The sequence below is a fragment of the Raphanus sativus genome, chromosome 2 (assembly GCF_000801105.2).
Source record: "Raphanus sativus cultivar WK10039 chromosome 2, ASM80110v3, whole genome shotgun sequence".
Taxonomy (NCBI): Eukaryota; Viridiplantae; Streptophyta; class Magnoliopsida; order Brassicales; family Brassicaceae; genus Raphanus; species Raphanus sativus.
This window is the reverse complement of record NC_079512.1, coordinates 3858941-3879848: the sequence shown is the minus strand read 5'-3', so window position 1 is coordinate 3879848 and position 20908 is coordinate 3858941. Positions and strand designations below refer to the sequence as shown.

At 27.1% G+C, this 20908-nt stretch overlaps 1 protein-coding gene and 1 long non-coding RNA gene across 3 annotated transcripts; both read right to left on the bottom strand.

Moving 5' to 3' along the window:
• Positions 1 to 1476: 1476 nt before the first annotated feature.
• Positions 1477 to 5344, bottom strand: LOC108831111 (wax ester synthase/diacylglycerol acyltransferase 2-like). Of its 2 annotated transcripts, XM_056996199.1 has the most exons (8): positions 5149 to 5344; positions 4436 to 5002; positions 4274 to 4340; positions 4087 to 4181; positions 3781 to 3990; positions 2016 to 2153; positions 1916 to 1939; positions 1477 to 1794 (listed from the first exon to the last, which is right to left on the bottom strand). In XM_056996199.1, exons 1-8 carry the CDS (start codon positions 5341 to 5343, stop codon positions 1627 to 1629), a joined length of 1464 nt encoding a protein of 487 aa, XP_056852179.1. In that variant the 5' UTR covers position 5344; the 3' UTR covers positions 1477 to 1626. The 2 variants fall into 2 exon arrangements, with proteins under 2 accessions (XP_056852179.1, XP_018460181.1); XM_018604679.2 differs by lacking the exon at positions 1916 to 1939.
• Positions 5345 to 15035: 9691 nt separating this feature from the next.
• On the bottom strand, positions 15036 to 20523 carry LOC130499144 (uncharacterized). Its single transcript, XR_008938007.1, has 4 exons — positions 20348 to 20523; positions 19744 to 19813; positions 19406 to 19496; positions 15036 to 15288 (listed from the first exon to the last, which is right to left on the bottom strand). It is a non-coding gene; the product is annotated as an uncharacterized LOC130499144 (long non-coding RNA).
• Between the last annotated feature and the right edge of the window lie 385 nt (positions 20524 to 20908).

Sequence of the window (20908 nt, the reverse complement as noted above, 5' to 3'; positions counted from 1 at the left end):
ATTAATCTCACAATGAACACACACTTCAAGACATGAATCTAGCAAACATAAAGAAACACTTTCACATGTACAAACAGAAACTACACGTATTATTCACAAAAGGCAAAACTTTCAATGCACATTAGAAAAAAGAACCTTCTTTAGTTATGATAATTGACCACATGATCTGTCAAACAGAGTAATCTCACAATGAACACATACAGCAAGACATGAATGGCAACATAAAAGGACAAAACTTTCAGTGCTTAAAAGGTAACAAGTTACATTAATTTAGCTAAAGCCATCTCTTGCTCCATCATTTCGTCAGTAGCATCACTCGCTTCTTCTGAGAGTAGTCTCGTGAACTACACAACAAATAAAATATGGAAGCTAATGAACCATCACTTAATCAAAATATATCGGATGTATATAGTCAAATCCTATGTGGTATCGTAATAAAATTCTAAATTACTTGAAATCCAGATTTACAAAGGGGTTATAAAACTCTTTCTCTTACAACTTGTGATTTTTAATGAGGTTTCGACACTTTGAGATTTCGAGTCTCGATCTCATCTGCTTTGTGAGAGAGAATACACTCGATCTCGCCGCCTTCGCACGATCTCGTCGTCTCCCGGCGTCGTCGCTCGATCGCGTCGCCGTCGCTCGATCTCGTCGCAGTAGCTTGATCTCGTCGCATTCGTCGCCGTCGCTTGATCTCGTCACCATCGCTTGACCTCGTCACCGTCGCTCGTTGCCGTGAGAGAGAAGACACTTTGTTCTCGTCGGAGAATTTTTTTACAGAGTAGAGAAGAAGACGATGGTTGAGAAGAATAGACAAGGGTCAGTTTAGTAATTCACCCATTAATGCTTGATGTATTTATGAAAATGTCCTTCTATTGATGGTATTGTTGAATTGTGGTACTACACAAAGTGTAGTTATGAAATTTCCCCTTCTTCTTTTTTCTTTCTTTTTTTTCATAAGATTTTTCTTTCTTTTCTTCAATTTATTTGATTCTAATATTCTTGATATAACTGATTTAACCTAATAGTTGTAATAAAAACAAAGTTTTTGTCGCACATAATATAATTTGATTTTTTTAACAGCCACAAAATTCAGAAAGTTGATATTAATTCTAATAAAGTGCGACATTTTATTCTATTTTACGTCACTAGAATGTCAAATACTATTATATATACTCTAGAAATAAGAATTATGGTTAATAAATCGTATGGCATTTTATATTATGTAATTCTGTATAAGATTATGTAATTATGTATAAGAAAACTATTTATCGATGTTTTCTTTTGTGATTTTTGTTGTTTGTTTAAGTTGCAAATTCTTTTTTTTTCTTAAGTTGGTAATGGAGCTTGATTTTTTTTTTCTGTTTTGTATGAATTCTTCGATGGTAAGATTGTGGAATTTGGGATAATTATTCATGAAAACAATAATGAAAGCTCTTGATATAAAAAACACTAATGAAAGCTGATAATGACTAATAGTGAAATTACACCACACTAGTACAAGATGACAATATTTGATAACTGTTCGGAAGTTGTAAAACATTTATTGGAAAATAGACTAAATAGTTACACATAGAAGACTTTTTCATGAGTTGTTCGTTTGATTCTCTACAACAACATTTCGTTTCAGACGATCAAATCGGCAGAAATTTTGTCTTCGACAGCTGATTTCATCATCTGAAGAGCTTCGACTATGTGATCACAAAGGTTGTGAGGGTCTGGAATTACGTCGAGATCAACTCCAAGATTGATGATAGCTTTGCTTACATAGCTTGTTATGTGGACAATGAGTGCCTTCAACCAACAAAATAATGTTAGTTTCGTCTATATATATATGGTTTCTTTCGTTCAAACCCAAATGATAACGTAGAAGAAAACGTAGCAAAACATCCCAATAATTACCAATTTATCATACCTTAGTCGATTGCCATTTTTGTGCCTAGGAAGAAAAAGTTATCATTTTTGAATTACATATTTGACTTGCAAAAGAAATCAAGGAAGATATTGGGGCATACCTGTGGGAAACCAGATATACTTGCGGAAACATAAGATATTTGGTGGTCGAAAAGGCTTATTTCTTCGGTCGGACCAGCCACATTTGACAATATGATTGTTGATCGACCAAATATTCTCATTGCAAGAGCTCTTAGTGCCTGTTTCCAACCACATGACCAAATGAATAGGTTAAAATTCATCATTTACATATATCATGAATATCTTAAATGATCGAAATAAAAAGGATCGGGTAAAGTGCATATTTCAACATGAACTTTACTCATCGTGCCTATTCCTTCCCGAACTTTGTAGCAGTGTGTATTCCATACCGAATTACATTAAAACTCAAAAATACTACATGAATTTTAAGTGCTGTACATTTTTTCCGAATTTAGTAGTGCATATTTTATATTGAACTAAATAAAAATTCAAAAATACTACATAAAATCTCAAAATTGTGCTTCTATAAATTGACGTCAAAATTTGTATTCAACCATTAAATTTTTCAAACGACATTGTTTGATAAATTACGTAAAATTTTAAATTTAAAATACTACATAAACTCTCAAATTGTTTATATATATATATATATATATATATATATTAGTCATCCGTTAATTTATCAAAATGACATCATTTTAGATAAAATTTCTAAAAACTATTAATTTTAGATTTAACAGAATTTATCTAAAATGATGTTATTTTGATAAATTAATGGAAGACTAATATTAATCTTTCACAGGTTTTATTAAAAACGACGTTGTTTGCCTCTGATCTAAAGGAAATACAATTTTTACAATATATTTCAATTTTAGTAATACTATAAAGTAATTATTTAAATTAATACTAGTTAGTTTAAATTTATAAAATAATAATTTTCAAAGTTAAATTTAAAACATAAATAATTATATATTTACATGATAAAACTCTGAAATAATAAAATTTAATAACAATTATTTGATTAAACTCAAACTTAAATATCAGTTAATGTTTAAAAATTTATACATGAAACCTACTTTGGTTTAGTAGTTAATATGACCTTACTTGTCTACCAGTATGAAAGTTTAAACCTTCAAAAAAATAATTTTTAATTTTATATATTTTATCCAAAATGACGTTATTTGATAAATTAACAGATAATTAATATATTTGACGGTCAATATATATAAATGACTTTAGAGTTTATGTAGTATTTTTAGATTTTAAAATTTACATAATTTATAAAAACAATGTTGTTTGATAAATTAATGTTTAGATAAAAAATTTGACGGTCAATATTTATAAGCACATTTATGAGAGTTCATGTAGTATTTTTGAATTTTTGATTAATTCAGTATGAAATATGCACTACTATAAAATTCGGAAAGGAAAATGCACAATGTTTAAAGTTTGTATAGTATTTTTGAGTTTTTATGTAGTTCAATATAAAATACACACTACTACAAAGTTCAAGAAGAAATAGACACGATGGGTAGTGATGGGTCAAGTTCATGTAGAAATATGTAGTTTACCCAAAATGATCAATATCCTTTCAAATTATTTTTACCATGTTCGAAAAATAGTAAAAATTCGTTAAAAAAAATTAATGATGTAATTTTCAAAGTTAATAATCCCACATATATATGTTTAAATTTTATTTTAAAATTACATACTGTAAATTTGGAAATATATCTAAAATTAAAAGTTTAGACAATAATTTCTATATTTATTTTTTAACTATTTTTAATAGGAGTTTTATTCGACCAATCCACTTGTATATGCTAAAGCCCTGATATACCATCATACCTTGGATCCGAAAACTTCTACAGTTAGTTTGAGCAACACATAGGAAAATAGAGGCTCGAGGGAGAGTTTTTTCCGATCCATAGTAGTTTTTGCTCGTCGGATGTATTCAAATATATCATTTTCAGATCTCATCCACAGCGGAATCATAGCATAACCAATTGAGTTTCCCCATCTTGACGTTGAACGTTTCTCCATCATTTTAGCAAGATCCTATATTTTATATGACAAAACAAAATTAATTAGGCCGCTGAGGTGATATTGTATATAAAATAATTAACTGTTTGAGACATGATTGATAATTTTCACCTCTATTTTTTTATTTGATCGTAGGTTAAAGAATACAACACCACGAAGACATATCTTTTCTAGAGATTTCTTTAACTTCGGATTTGTTTCAGTATCTGTTTGAAAAAGACCAAGACAAGAAATGTAGATTAGACGTTATTAAATACAATTTGATGATTGTAATATAAATTATATAAAAATGATTTACCGTATTTTTGACTCAGATATCGTGAAAGACCAGCTTGCACCATTCCAAGAATAACATCATTCACAGTCTAATTAAGAGAAAACAATAATTTTTTGAAGCTCACGTTTGGTCAACTATAAAGTAATAAGCAAGGCAAGAAAGAAAGGAAACCAATCAATGTACCATATTCATTGCGTTCTTCACGACTTTCACATCGTCCAAACTAATGACTCTATGAATGAACTTGTTAGGGATACGTGTAGCACTTGGTTTCTCCATAAGAGGAGTTCTGTTGTCACAGAATGAGCATACAATGAGCAGAAACTTGAAAACTTCAACAATAGTGTTGAACATTAGTCTTATTATTAACCACAAGCGAGCAGCCAACGACGACCAAACATTGGTAACTTTGCTTAGCTTTGGAGCAACCAAAGTGGGTAATGCCTCTGGGTCACTTGTTTTTCGACTACAAGCCAGTAAAAGAGACATAAGTGACATCCCATCACCCAAGGAGTGATGAAATCTCGCCACAACTAGGGATTCTGCATCTGATGTTTTAATATTGAGTATATGTATCTCCCATAACGGTTTACACTTATCAATTGGTGAAAAAACCATATTTGATGTATAATCCTCAAGAAATTGATCAGGATTGTCAATTGTGGGATCTATATTCGGAACGACTACATGATCTTTAATGTTTACTTGTGTGGGAATCCATCTTGGTTTGTGTTCACCAGGACCTGTCTCCTACAAAGTTAACATAGAAAAATATGTTCAAAGTCCCCCGCAAATATCGTTGCAAGAGAATATATTAATACATATGGAAGTGCGTGTTATATTTGTGGAATAAAAATAATCTAAAAAAACTATCTTTCACGGGATGGAGAAGTTACTAGTATGCAAGAGAAGCGTGGATGGTTGAGCAAAGTGTTCTTCAATCCTTCAGTAAAGGCTGATGGACTGGCCTCGTTTTTGAATCCGATGGTGACTATGTTGAAGCAATCGAGGCCTGGCATGCTGAACAGCCGTGAAAAAGGGCTAACCGGCACCTCTCCAACAATCATTTGCTTCTCCATTGCCAATGCCATATCTTCTCTTTTTTGGTTGTTTATATCAAAATTCCACAAAGTGCATGGTTGATTTATATACACATGCTAAGCCTCACGTCGATAACGATATTTTGTATTTCAAAGTGTTGAAAAGATCAATATTATGTAAATAAGTATTAAGGTTTATAAAAATGTTTTAAGTTCTCTGGAAAATCGTATTTCATTTATTAATTCTTTTGATCATGAGTTTTCATAGAAAATGATGTTTAATAGACTTGTAGTCATTATTTTCTTTTAGTTTTATAGAATTTTTTACACCTACAACGCAAAAATTAGTAACAAAGTCTTTTTGCATAACACTTCAGTGCTTCATATCCCACTGCTTACGGGCTTTTCTGTCAAATCTTGATTATACAAGAATAATGAGAATTTTTTTCCTGTCAATAATAGTTATAATAAACTAAACACGATATAGAATGTCAAAACAGTGAAACAAAATCAATACTAAAAATAGATGAATAAGAATTTCGAATTCTCTGACTAAACTTGTCTGCCATTGTGTTCATTACTCTTTGGATATGTCTGATCATAAAATTAGGAAAAAATCATTACACATTTGAAATTCATGAAAGTGAGGATATGATTTAATTTGCACAATAATCACAATTAACAACGCAATTGGATCGAAACTTATCTAAAACAAAATGTTATATTTTTCTTATCGTGTATGATTTATGTACTTAATATATTTACCAAAAAGTGTATTATTTATGTAGTGTTGTGAACAGCCGTCGTTTAGGTTAGAAGAAGAATATAGAAGAAAACGTATTGAGGTAAATACCCGTTTAGGGTTTCCTATTAATGATGTGATAATAATTTACAAACCCTTAGACTCATATTTATACAGCCTCAAAAAAACCCGATTTTATTAATACATCAGAGATTTAAGACACACAGATGCAACATGTAGGTTATATTGTATTGTGTATCGTATAACCTTTAATCACTATTCTGCATTAATATTTGTAATCTCAAAATTATGGAACTAGAATCATAATTTCAAATCAGAATGGCATGATTATGAATTATGATTATGCAATAAAAAAGTATTATCTCCACTTTTTGTCTAATAATAAATAGTTTATAACCAAGTGGTTTTAGCCTTGTGGTAAAAGGATTCTGGCTGAGCTTTCGTCATTAATTTTCTTGGCTACCTATAAACGTTTTTAGTGGTAAGAAAATCTGGATTTCTATGTGTCTCATAGTGATTAGTTTCATGAGTCTAGAAAATTTTGGGTCATCATGTGTCTCATCATATGTCTCATGTGATGTTAAATCAAAGAATATCATTTTTTCTCTTTAGTCATGCAATGTCAGATCATGGTTTTACGTTGGAAAACCATTGTTTCAGACAAACAATTGATCCGAATTAAATTGGTGAACTACTTTTCTTCCGAAAATTAAAGAAAAAAGGACGACGGGAACAATTAATGTGTGCATGTTAATGAACAGTGTATCTATATCACTATATGTCGTACTATTTTTTATTATAATAATAACGTTACTACGTGCTTTCTATGGTTGATGCAAATGCAGCTCTCAGCCGAGGAGGGAGAGAACGAGTTTATAGTAAAAACTTTTTACAAATTAAAAAAAAAAAGAGAGAGAAATTACAGCTAGTCTTACGAACGAATTTTGCAGTAAAGATTCGAACTATAGTTTTTTTCCCACTGACATTTTTTTCCCACTTTTCAGGACGATCATGAATTGATTTTTTCTTTTCATTTTCAAGAATTGACTATTATTGTCATTTCAATTAAGATATCATTTTTACCCAAAGGTTATGAGCCAAACTCTCACTGTTTTCATATCCGACATGATCCGTGTTCGAACCGATAAATGTAAACTTGATGACTCACATATATAATCTGGTTTAGGTTTTAGGAAAAGTTTATTATTTAAAAACGTGTTAAAATTCGCAAAAAAGAAAAAAACTGTTATGGGGATGATTGGTAAGTGTTGTAAGATCTTTGTACAACCATTTTTTTTATTTCAAAAACACTTTTATGAAACAATCATGCTTTAGTTTTGAAAACAAATGTAGAGCAAAAAAATATAAATATATATAGTAGCTGTGGAAATCAATTTTTCTACAGCTTTTATTTAGTGCTTTAGATATCTGAAAAAATAAATCACGTCATTTAAAATTAAAACCAAAGCCAATATATCTAAACCAAAATGTCAAAGCAAAAAATTTAAAGCTAAATCACATACCAATCAACCTCTATATCTCGGAACTTGGCTATCAATTAAACCACCGGTTGAAACAGTAAATAATTTTTACTTCTTTTTTTTAATTTCTTAAATAATCGTAGTATTGTTATCTCACAAACGAAGCCTAAGTTCTTGACCCAGGGTCCAGAAGATCTCTCAATCAACTAAGTATAACATTGATCAATTAAAAAAGAAATAAAAATAGGGGAAATTGTTTTTTAGGCAAAAAAACAATAACTATGTCCTATTAGTCTAATTTTTTTTGTACCATTTTTTCCTTTAATACCATTTAGTATTTTCTAAAATAAATCAAATAAATAGTTTTACAAACAAAAAAGATTCGAAAATAGTAAATACAATGAAATATCTATATCAACTTATTGATATATTTCTTTAGTTCTAAAAAATGTTTAAATCATAATTTCATATTTTGTTTTAAAAAAGTAGAATTGACATTCTACATAGTAGAAAACATATTCTATTTTTTTCATTGAATCTACTATGTTTAGAATACGTGTTCTACGTAAATAATAGTAATCTAAAAATATTTGGAAAACACATTCCGCGCTTAACTTATAGTTCTAAAATCAGTAGATATCAGAATCTAAACATTACTATAAAACTAAAATCTGTAGAAATCAGAATTTACACATTGATATAAATCTAAAATTAGTAGAAATCAATTTCATACTTGTTTATTGTATTCTACATATAGTAGAATACATATTCTATAGATAAGGATAATCCCAAAAATATGGGAAGATAATGTTTGGAAATATTTAGTTTCTTTATATTTATTAATCGAATTGATTTTTTTAAACAAAATAGAAAATCGTTTCAAATAGAAAAATAGAAAATCGTGATTTTAGAAAACAAATTTTAAATTAAAAAAAAATCGTTTATTGGGATTTTTAATATTTTTTAAAAAAATAGCAAATTGTTTTTTAAATTGATTTTATAAATCACCATTTTCTATTTTTCTTAAATCCTAAAATCGATTTTTTATTTTTTAATTAAAAGTTGATTTTATAAATCAAGATTTTTATTTTTTTAAATATAAAATCGATTTTTAAAATAAAAAAAAAATTGTTTTCAGGATTTTTAATATTTTTAAAAATATAAAATCATTTTTGGGATTTTTAATTTTTTTATTACTTTAGTTAAAAATATATTTTAATATCTAATAATTGTTTTAAATTGAAATTAAGGGTAGTATTGGCATTTTTTTTTAAAAATAGCCTAATAGGACATAATGTATATGAGATTAATATAATAGGACTTAGTTATTATTATTTTGGCCTAAAAAACAAATTTTCATAAAAATATGATATCGATGTTTGATGAATTGAATCACAATACTTTTCTTCTGCCAAAATAAGAAAGAAACACGACTGGAACTCTAACAAAAGCGTTTAAAATGTGTTTTCACGAACTATCTATGAGTAGCTTTTTAAACAATGACACATGTAGGCTTTATATGTTGTAATTTCTAAAATTGACGCAACATGTCTGATTCTGGAGACTGTAGAATTACCAGCAAAGCAGGGAAGGTGTTGTTGCCAATAAGTGTGTAATCCGAGAAAATTGAAGTAGGGATCCTAAAAACACACACCTTAGGTGATTCTTACGAATCACCTTTAAACCAACACTCGCTTGATGATAAATGAGTTTTGCACCAATAGAAAAGGATACCATACTAATCATACGAACAATGAACAAGTTCCTAAGCATGTGATGTGGTCTAGTTGTAAAATGGTTTTGGCTTACTAAGCAATCCGGATTCGAAAGAACCTCATTACACTCTATCGTATCATGCATACATATAGATATAGGTCTATTCCTTAGGATCTATTTGAATATCTGAAAAGATGGTTCATCTGTGATGCACTTTGCTTGAGGATTAGTAAGTCCTTCCATAAATTCATAATATCCCTGAGTTAGAAAAGAAAAAAGAAAAATAATAAGAAAATACAAAGAATACCTAAATGTACGCTTATCAATTACTTTAGTGGTATTTTCTTGTAAATAATTGATAAGTATTAGGGATATTTCTTATTTTTAATTTTATTTTAATAAGACATATTTAATAGAGATAATGTTTAGTATTTAATAACCTAACTAGATCTTAACCTGCACAACCGTGCGGATGATTAATTTCATTTTTATACATGTAACTATTTGGTTTATATGATTAGTGGTATATAATTTTAATATTTACGATATTATTAATACTTTATTATAACATTTTCAAACACAACAATTTTATAGTTTGCATGCAGTAATTTTCTTGTTTCAAATTATTAGTGATATCTCTCTTTTTTAAACATGAACACTAACTAAAACCTTACATTCTGTTATATTTACTGCAAATTCAATTTAACTTAATATGAACTTAGATATTAATTTCCTTAAGAGTATACTTGTATTTTAGATTTTGAATACATATATGTTAATCAAATTATTTGTATGATTTAAAATTTTGACTGAATAACCTCCATTAAGTGTAATTTATAAAATGTTCGCTTCATTTACATTATTAAAAGAATAATTGTAAAGCGTAATGTTTGTTTTTGTCCTTTTAAACTTACATCTTCTTTTTATTAGCTATGTTTTTTAGGTTTCTTATGTTGTTTATAGTGTTAAATTTTTTATTTGCAATTCCTCATTTAACATACATCACATTATATAATTAACACTTAAACCTACCAACTAATAAACACACATAAAATAAAAATATTCACATGAAACATATTTTTCAATCATTCATTTGTCATTTATGCTAATGAAAAAAAAATTGGTACAATGCATATTGTACTTTTGAAATTGCAAAAGAAAAAAGATACAAAAAAATAATTACATTAATGAATAATATATGAATATGGTCTATATAAAAATAAGCTTGATTATATTTTTGTAAACAAGGCATTCATATACTTCTATTATTGAAATATAAAATTAAACTATCCATTATATTTAATAACAGAAATTGAATGAATTTTCAAAATAGCATTTGTAGGCCTATTGTTCATATTGATGGCATATTTTCAATCATGAGGTACAAATATTAAAAAAATATTAACTATTAGAGATCAAAGATTTAGTTGAAAATAAAAATATTTTATCACAAATTTAATACAAAATGTTACATAAGTTTTAAAATTACAAAATTAATTAGATAGTTAAAAAGATTTATTTAAGTAAAAATGAAATATACATTTTTATTATATACAATTACGAAATTAATTAAATATTTAAAAGGTTTGTTTAAGTGAAAACAAATTATTCGTTTATATTTTAAATAAATGGAATGTATATTTATATTGTAAATAAAAAGATTTAAAAAGATTTTATTCGGATGTAGTTAAGAGAAAATGTAGAAATATCTATTTTATTTGTTTTCTTATAATAATTCAAATATATATACACACATCATTAATTATATTTTTAGTAATAAAGGAATGATAACTGATTTCTAGTTAGGGTCCATTTTTAAACACACATGAATCAAAGTTGTGACTTCTATTTTAATATATAAGATATATGAATATGGTCTATATAAAAAAAAGCTTGATTATATTTTTGTAAACAAAGCATTCATATAATTTTATTATTGAAATATAAACTTAAACCATCTATTATATTTAATAACAGAAATTGAATGCATTTTCAAAATAGCATTTGTAGGCCTATTGTTCATATTGATGGCCTATTTTCAATCATGAGGTATAAATATTAACAAATCTTAACTATTAGAGATCAAAGTTTTGGTTGGAAAAAATATTATATTAAATTAATATCACAAATTTAATACAAAATCGTACATAAGTTTTAAAAAATTACAAAATTAATTAGATACTTAAAAGGTTTATTTAAGTAAAAATGAAATATACATGTTTGTTATATATAATTATGAAATTAATTAAATATTAAAAGGTTCGTTTAAGTGAAAAACGAAATATTCATTTATATTTTAAATAAATGGAATGTATATTTATTTGGGATAATTTGGAAAATACTCTATAAATAGTTTGAAATTTGAAAAACACATCTTCTTTTTTATTTTTTGAAAAATACACTTTATTAAATGTGAAAAGATATTTTTATCCAAATTAGATATTTAAGTAATTAAAATATAATTTCGAAATTAATAATAATATTACTATAATATTTTATGTTTAAGATAATTTTTTTTGAAATAAATATATAATTTTACTATTTAAATTTTCAATAAGAAAGGATATTATAAAAGAAATATATTATGATTTATTTTTTATTCTTGCTACAAGTCCTTCTCCGATAAGTAAGCTCCTACCTAAATGTGGGAGAGAACACTGACAAAAAAATGTGAGCGAGAAAACATAAGAGATTTGGTGTTGATATCGATGATGTGCAACGTACGCAGTGTTAAATATTAATAATGTTCATTAGATAAGTTTCAAAAAAAAAAAAGAATGTTCATTAGATTTCTTTGGCTATATCTATTCTTCACTGGAGCGTTGAAGTGTACGACCGTATTATGATGCTCTTTAGTAATGACGAGATAACAGAGTTTGTGAAGCCATATGCAACTATGATTCCTCATCTTATCAAATCACTGGCTTCCCCAATAGATCAAAATGATTTAGATGATGTTGAGTACATAATTACTAGAGTTAAGAATTAAAAAAACCTCTGAATGAGAAGAAGAATAAACTACAAATTTCAAAAAAAAAATGGATTGCAAAAATAGATTAGAAAAAAAAGATCCCGAGAAGAAGACGAGATGACGTCTCACTTGTTTTTCTCTTTTTTTCCAAAATAAAAATTAAGATATTGTGTAGATATTATTAAGATTTCATTTTCAAAACAATCTTATTTTGGTTAAAACTGTTAATATTTATATTTGATATTTTATGATGATAAAATTTGAGAATATTCAGATTGGATCATTTAGTAAATGTATATATATACAAAATTGTATTTTCAAAAAACTTAAATAATGATATAATTTTCAAATTAAAAACTCATATAAGTATATTTCTCCAAAATTTCCCTATTTATATAATTATATTGTAAACAAAAAGATTTGAAAGGATTTTATTCGGATGTAGTTAAGAGAAAATGTAGGAATATCTATTTTATTTGTTTGCTTAGAATAATTCAAATACGTATACACACATCAGTAAGTATATTTTTAGTAATAAATGAATGATAATTGATTTCTAATTAAGCTCCATTTAGAAAAAAAAAACACACATGAATCAAAGTTGTGACTTTATTTTAATAATTAAGATATATTCACAATTGTGTCGATTTTTTGATGTATGCTAAATATTTCAACTCCTATAATATAAATAATTTTAAAATTTTTATATTTTAAAAAATTAATTGTATTAAATGCTTAAACTTACTTTTAACAGTGATATTCCAATGACTGTTTCCAAATTTATTAATTAAAGATGATAACCAATAGTGTGAAGAATGATATTTAAAAAGATATTGTGTTTTCATGTATGCAAAAACCTAGATAATCGTTTAGTTTTATTTGTAGTAAATATATTTGATTGATTAGCAATATCTTAAAACCATATATATTAAATATCTAGTGAATTTTAAAATTTATTTTTCATAAAAAATTCCAACATAGTTTTTTTAAAATTCCAAAATATTTTTGATGGTAGAAGCGGAATTTATTAATTAGTGGTCATAAAATAAATATATTAAATAAACAATATTACTCGATGACAAAAAAAAACAATATTACTCATTTTGTTTGCCTACCTTCAAAGTTTGAGTTGAAACTTTCACTATAACCATATACAGTGAAACCTCTATAAATTAATAATATTGGGACTATACCAAAACTATATTTTTTATTAATTTATAGAGATTATTAATTTATCGAGATACTAATTGAACCAAAAACTCAATTTGGGACTATGAAATTATATTAATTTATAGAGATATTAATCTATCGATTATTAATTTAAAGAGGTTATACTTGTAAATTGAAATCATTAAAGCCGGCAGCGATCGTGTTTAGAATGGAGAACGCAATATACTGGTTTTGGTTTTCCACAAATTTCTTTTGTTAAATATCAATTTTATAACAACAAAAAGGTTATACAATTCTTTGGATCATAAAGGAGACAACTCTCTAGATCAAAAAGTTTGAAGAAAATGAAAAGGAAACAAATCATATATAGCTTCACATGATAATTGGAATTTCTGATAGTTCGTCTGCATATAAAACAAAATCAAAATCAGCAAACTGAGAATATATATATACATAAAAAGCTTAACATTCAAAAATAAAATAAATCTATTAAATCAAAAGCAACAAAAAATGTTCACATCTCAAAGAGGTTCAATAATAACTTCATTTTTCGGTTGGAAATGTCTTATTTATTTAATAAACGTTTATAAATGATTTAACTTCCGTGACAAACTACAAAATATAATATTCTTTAATAAATTCTAAAAAGATTATACTTGTAAGTAAAATAATTTTTGAAATATTTTGTTAGTAAAAGTAAATGTTTTATTAATAAAAGAAGGATTCCTCAGGAGTAGCTTCCAGCAGAATTTTGATTATTAATCTTGATATAAATATTTTAAAATATAGTGATAGCTAACCAGTGAATTAAACCTTTTCATACACCTATAATATCCCAAGTGAATGGAAAATGAATATAGTAAATTCATTTTGAATGAACACAACTAATCTGACGCGGGCTCCGTATATTTAAATAATTTATTGAATGATTGAACACGTTCCAACGACTTTCAATGGAAACAAACAATAAAAGAAGGACGACGCGTGAGCTACCCAATGGTCCCAATCGATATCTTGTTCATATCAACATAACTCATCACAATGCCTATTAAATTCTTGCCACATTCTACACAAACAATACTATAAGCATTCGTCTGTATTCGGTTTTCATGCTTCTTGAAAAATCAACACTACAAGAATATATCAAAATAGCTACCGATTAATATGTAGCTTTTTTTTTTTTGATCAAATCTTTTTGTCAGTGTTCTCTCCCACATTTAGGTAGGAGCTTACTTATCGGAGAAGGACTTGTAGCAAGAATAAAAAATCGATTAATATGTAGCTATTAGCCACAATCCGTTGCTAAAATGGAATGTGCGACAGATAGCGACGGATGAATTCTTTGGCCTCAGCATCCACGCTAAATGATATTCGTAGCCATTCCGTAGCCAGATAGCGACGACTTCGCAAGGATAATCTTCGTAGCCACTAGTAACAATATGGCTACAACTTGGTTTGTTGCTCATTAGTGGCAAATTTAGCAACTAACTTCCATAGCTATATGGCTACAAATATGAACAAAAGATTCCTTCAGAAAATCTATAGCTAATTTTGCCACAAATTTGGTTTCAAATCATATATAGCTAAATACTTACTTATATTATGTAGTAGAATAATTATAATTTTCATAAAAAAATGGTTCTCAATAAATAATTAGAACTACATAAAATTATTCAAAACAATATATATATATATATATATATATTACATAGACTGTAAAACAAATACTGAAAATAATAAAGTAGTCAAACATCATACAAGTAGACATCCTAGTTGCCAACAAAAAAAATTCAAACATCACCAAATCGTATCTCTTCCCCTTGCTGATGTTGGAAATCATCCTCGTGAGCTGTTTAGTCCAAAGACTGATCATCAGGATCCCAATGATATCCTTGCTAAAAAGGAGAAACAAAAAACACTTGACAATGAATAAAATTGTTCTAGTGTTAAAACAAATCCTAATTTAGAAAACATCAATACTATTAAAATAGGAGTTTAAATAAATCTACTTAAAAAGGTTGTTTGAACCCTTTCATTTAACTAATAGTATTATGGTCCTACCTAATATTTCCCTAATTATCTCTAAATATACAACCAATATGCATAACTTAACCATGTTACTATATCAACCAAGGTTAGTTACTGGTAATTTGGATACTTACGTAAACAGATTAAAAATATGATAGACAATAAACAATGACTTCCAACTTTTAGTAATCATTTTTTTTCGCTGTCGTCTCCCTCACATAAGATGAGTTAATCGACTATACATTCCTAGATTATTTTCTATCTGATATATTTTATCAACTGGAAGAATTTTTTCTCGTGATTTATGTATTTACTATATAATTTAGAATAGCCTTATATTGTAATAATTTATACATCGATTTCAACTAACATACCTATAGAAATCATAATCATATCAATTTATATGACTATGCATCTTCATCTATATGACACAACTAATATACATATGTTAAATATAAAACAATAATACCTATTTTGTTCGGTTTGGAACCAACTAATATCCAAAAATACGGGTCCAATAAATTTGGTTCCAATTTTATCATTGTTTTGGGTCATTTCAGATTTATAAGAAAAAATCAGATAACTCTAGATTTTCAGTTTAAACATTGAGTAATTCGGATTATTCGGATAAAATATCAGATAGTTTTTAAGAAAATTTTATATTGAATTAAAAATCTAGGTAATTCACGTTTAATTAGTTGATTTATAAATAGTATTTTGCGATAAATGATTATTTATAAATTAAATATAATTAATATTTATAGGTATATAATTTGTACTTAAAACTATTCATTCGATTCTCGGTTCAGTTTTCGTTTTTGGTTCACAAATATAGATTCACTCGGTTATTTATGAATTTGGTTCAGTTCGGGTTTTGTTTTTTCCGTAAGTCAGTTTTCCGTAAGTCTCGGTTTCTCAGTTCTTTCTAGACATGTACACTATCTTATGTAAAAATGTATATAAATAATATTTAATTTCAAAATAAACCCGCGCTTTTTAAGCGCGGGTCAAAATCTAGTCTATTCTATTAATTCTTCAACATGTCCAATTGATATGGAGTTATGTCCACTTTTTAATTTTTATAACTGCCACTAAATACATCTTTAATATACCTTTTTGTATTAATATAACTGCCAAATCACGTAACTGGCTATTAATCACGTAACGGCTCAAAAGGGCGTATGATTCAATATGATTTGATATCGTATTTTTGTGAACGCCCATTACTGCATAATTATATTTCTTATTTTTTTAATCATAGTCATTAATCACGTAACTGGCTAAAAAGATATTATACAAAGATTATAATTATTAAAGCCTCTTATAAATCATTTTAAAAAGATATTATACAAATTAAAAACAAAAATAATTAAAAACACAAATCTATTATATTAATTCTTCAACATGTCCTATTGATATTTAGTTGTGTCCAACTATTATTTTCAACCCAATATTCATTTATAAAAAAATTATATTAACCATAACTGCTTTTGTACTAATAAAATAACGTTGTAACCTCCACTTCCATATAATTCGGAACCCATATGTCGTTCAAGTTGACAGTTACAAAAAATCTATTATATCAATTGTTCAACATGTCCTATTGATATGTAGTTGTGTCCAACTATTATTTTCAACCCAATATTCATTTATAAGAAAATTATATTAACCATAACTGCTTTTGTACTAATAAAATAACGTTGTAACCTCCACTTCCATATGATTCGGAACCCATATGTCGTTCAAGTTGACAGTTACAAAAAATCAATATTATTGTTTTCTTTTGGTGTATATACCAAATCGGCAAATCCTTTTGTTGTAACACAGATCAACACCTAATGTAAATTAAAATATTTGCCTATAGTACGGGTTAGAACTTTTTTTATAAAACTAAAAAAATTTATCTTACGTAAATCATGTACACAAGTTTGATTGTAAAATTTGTAATAAATAAAAAAATAAAACATAAACTATATAAATGTTTATATTTATAATGTTTATTAAATAAAATTATCAAAAATAATCATGCGTTTTCAAAGCATATAATAAAATTGTTTAAAGTTAACAAATTAGGTTGAAATAGAGTTTAACATGATTAAAGATAACTTTTAATAGAAATAAATATTTACATGAACTCATTTAGTTTAACGGGTTCTAATAGGTTATTCAATTAAAAATATTTATTAATTTGATTTTACTTAAAGTTAGTGACCATATTAACCCATTTACATATATAAATACTTAACAAAATATATTAAATTTATTTTTTTCAAACACTTTTCAAAAAAAAAAATTCGGTTTTCGGGTTGGGTTTGATTTTAGTTTTCAAATATAATACATTAATAACATGGTTCGAGTATATAGGTCAAGTATAATAGTGTACGAGACTTTGATTTTCGTTGGTTCCGAGTCAGATGTTTTGGGTTTGATTATTCTTAACTAATTATATTATATAACTACTAAGAAAATATAATATATTGCAAATTTAATGAATAAACTTTAAAAATAATTTACAAAATGCATATGGCACGAAGTATAGTTATGCAACTTGACATATTTAATATAGTTACCAAAATTAAATTAATATTAAAAAAAATATGATTATAGAAAACATAAATATAAAAACTAAAATTTTCAAAAAAATTAAAGTAAAAAATATATCCGCCCTTTTGAAAGGGCGGGTCAAAATCTAGATAACTGCATCTATAACTATATCAAAACACTGACCACATTATAATTTTCTCTACCAAAATCAGTTATCACGTTTTTTTTTTAAAGCGGGTTTTATGATATCAATACTATTAATTCTTCAACATGTCCAATTGATATTAATTGGGTCCAACATATTTTATAACTGTATTTAAATGATTTATCTAAATATCATATAACCACTTTAGATAACCACTTTCTAAAAGTTATTAAAATCTACGTTATAACTGTTCCTACCAAAACAGTTACTTTTTTCTTTCAAATAAAGTTTTGAATTTATCAGACAGGTCTGTGATTTGAAAAATAAACGAAGTACCATTTCCATGATACAATTTTTAGAAAATAAACGACGTGATGTACATATGATATTATATTTCTTATGAAACTTTAAAAGTTAACTAATATTGATATTAATTAATGGTGGAAGCGGGTTACTATTAAAATTTAATTTTATGTTTGACGGTTTAATCGGTTTAAGTGAATTTTTAATAGAAATAAATATTCATATAAACTCATTTAGTTTAACGGGTTTTAAATAGGTTATTTGAATAAAAAATATTTATTAAATGTGATTCTACTTAAAGTTAGTGAAGACCATTTTAACCCAACTATATATATATATATATAACATAATATGTTAAATAATATTTCTTTAAACATTTTTCAAAAAAATTATTCGGTTTTAGTTGCGGATTGAGTTTGATATTAATTTTCGAATATAATAATTTAAGAACTGTTCGAGTATATAGATCATGTCTAATAGAGTATGAGATTTTTATTTTTGGGGCGACTGGGATATAAATATTCTTGACTAAATTATGTTAGGTAACTACTAAGTAGATATAATATGTTACAAACGTTAGGAATAAAGTTTTAAAATGGTTTCTGAAATGCATATGGTACCAGTGTATAATTATGCAACTTGACATATTGAATATAGTCACCAAAAATATATTAAATTAAATTAATATTAAACACTAATATAATTATAAAACACACAAAAATTAAATTAAATCATTTAAAAAAAACATAAAACAAAACATATACCCGCCCTTTAAAGGGCGGGTCAAAATCTAGTACATCTTAACACAAAATCAGAATACCACTATGAATGTGGTATTGACAATGGAGATCCTATCACGAGATCAACTTGCATTGGTTGTTCTTACTTAAGAAACTTTTTCCTTTCAATCAAAGACAAAACAATCTCGTCACAAAAATCCTACCCTAAACTATATTTATAAGAATGTTGACATATAAGTTAGCAACAATTACCAAATTATATGGAGTCCCGTTCCAGAAGTTAAACTCCTTGTGATGCTGCCTACGACTTATACAAACAAGCTTCTACAAAATCCCTGCAGCCCTGAAGTTAATCAAGGATTCCAAAAAAAAAGTGAGCGAGTCTTGAGTGAATCCCAAAACAGAATACATAGGTCACAGTAACATAACATTTATACTGAGTCAAGCATCAGACTATCAATCTAGGAATAAGAATCATTGACATCACACGTGCTCACCTGACCTTGTCTCGTTAACAGAATAGCATAGCTTATTTCTGAATCTAGTATATGCAGAAAAAAAGTAATTTGGAAAATGGAAGTAAGACTCACTTGACAGGGGGAGAAAGATTCACCGACCTACAAGTGACCATCTTGTCTCCTCGAGCATTGAATAATAACGCTGCAAGAGCAAAAGAGAGAAACATAAACTTAGAAAGTAAGAACGTCTTTAAACACTTGCAATAAACAACAGGAAGTAAACCCAATTGTTATATAACTGGAAACCGAACAAAAGTGTACAAAAAAATTGCAATCTAATCTAACGAGAGAAGCTATAAGCAGTTTCTGATGATATGACGAGATTAAAAGTCAAGCACAGAGCAAAATGAAGAGCCCCAGCCACAAATAAATAATCTTCTGAAAGTAATAAATCGAATCTGGTACTGAAAGTGATAGACCGGAGCGATGGAGAGAGAGGCTTTAACATTAGAGTAATCCGGAAAATGAACAAGATATGAAACAAAAAAAAAAATAGATGTGCAAAGGCTCGGAGACGAAGAAGAGAAACCCGAAATCAAAATGAAAACCTAGACGAGATCCATTGATACATCATGTTTCAATATTATTTTTGGATTAGGGTTTTGATCCAAAAACCCCCAAATCAAAACCCTTATCCGAAACTAATCGAAGAAAGACGGGTGTGGAAGAAACGTACCCGGGAGATTCAACTTCGGTGGCCGTGGAGGATGACGAAAAGCACCTGATAACATGAGGGAGGCTAGATCAAGAAGAAAAGTTGGTGAATGTTGAGAGAGAGTTTAAGATTTGTCTTTTTCCCCCGAGTCGTATGTGATAACAAATTTTTGGGCTTTTGGAGCTAACTCCGAAAATGCTTAGGAGGGAAATGACAAAATACCAAAATTATTTAGGAAGGAAATGTGTGGAGGGAATAAAATTTGTGATGTCAAAATGAAAAAAAATATATATAATAACCAAATTTATACATTTTTAATAGTTAAACAATTCTGCTTTATTAACCAGGTTCTGTATTTCTTAACAACTTTTTTTTTCTTTTTAACAATTTCTTAACTATAAACTCTTAACCCTAAACCCAATTCCTAAATCTAAACCCCATATCATAATACCAAACCAAAGTAGTAGTCAGATAATTTTCATTTTAACATCACAAATTTATACATTTTTAATAATCTAGCATTAACTTTTAACAAATTATAATTTACTATATATATATATATATTAGTAACTTTTTAACAAT

Bases quoted from the DNA above. Each gene is read 5' to 3' on its own strand.
- LOC108831111 (XM_056996199.1), bottom strand. From the start codon at position 5,343: ATGGCATTGGCAATGGAGAAGCAAATGATTGTTGGAGAGGTGCCGGTT. The intron at 4,182-4,273 runs GTAAATCATTTT...TTTTTCAAACAG, and splicing joins ATATCTGAGTCAAAAATACG to ATACTGAAACAAATCCGAAG. The intron at 3,991-4,086 runs GTGAAAATTATC...TATAAAATATAG, and splicing joins GATCAAATAAAAAAATAGAG to GATCTTGCTAAAATGATGGA.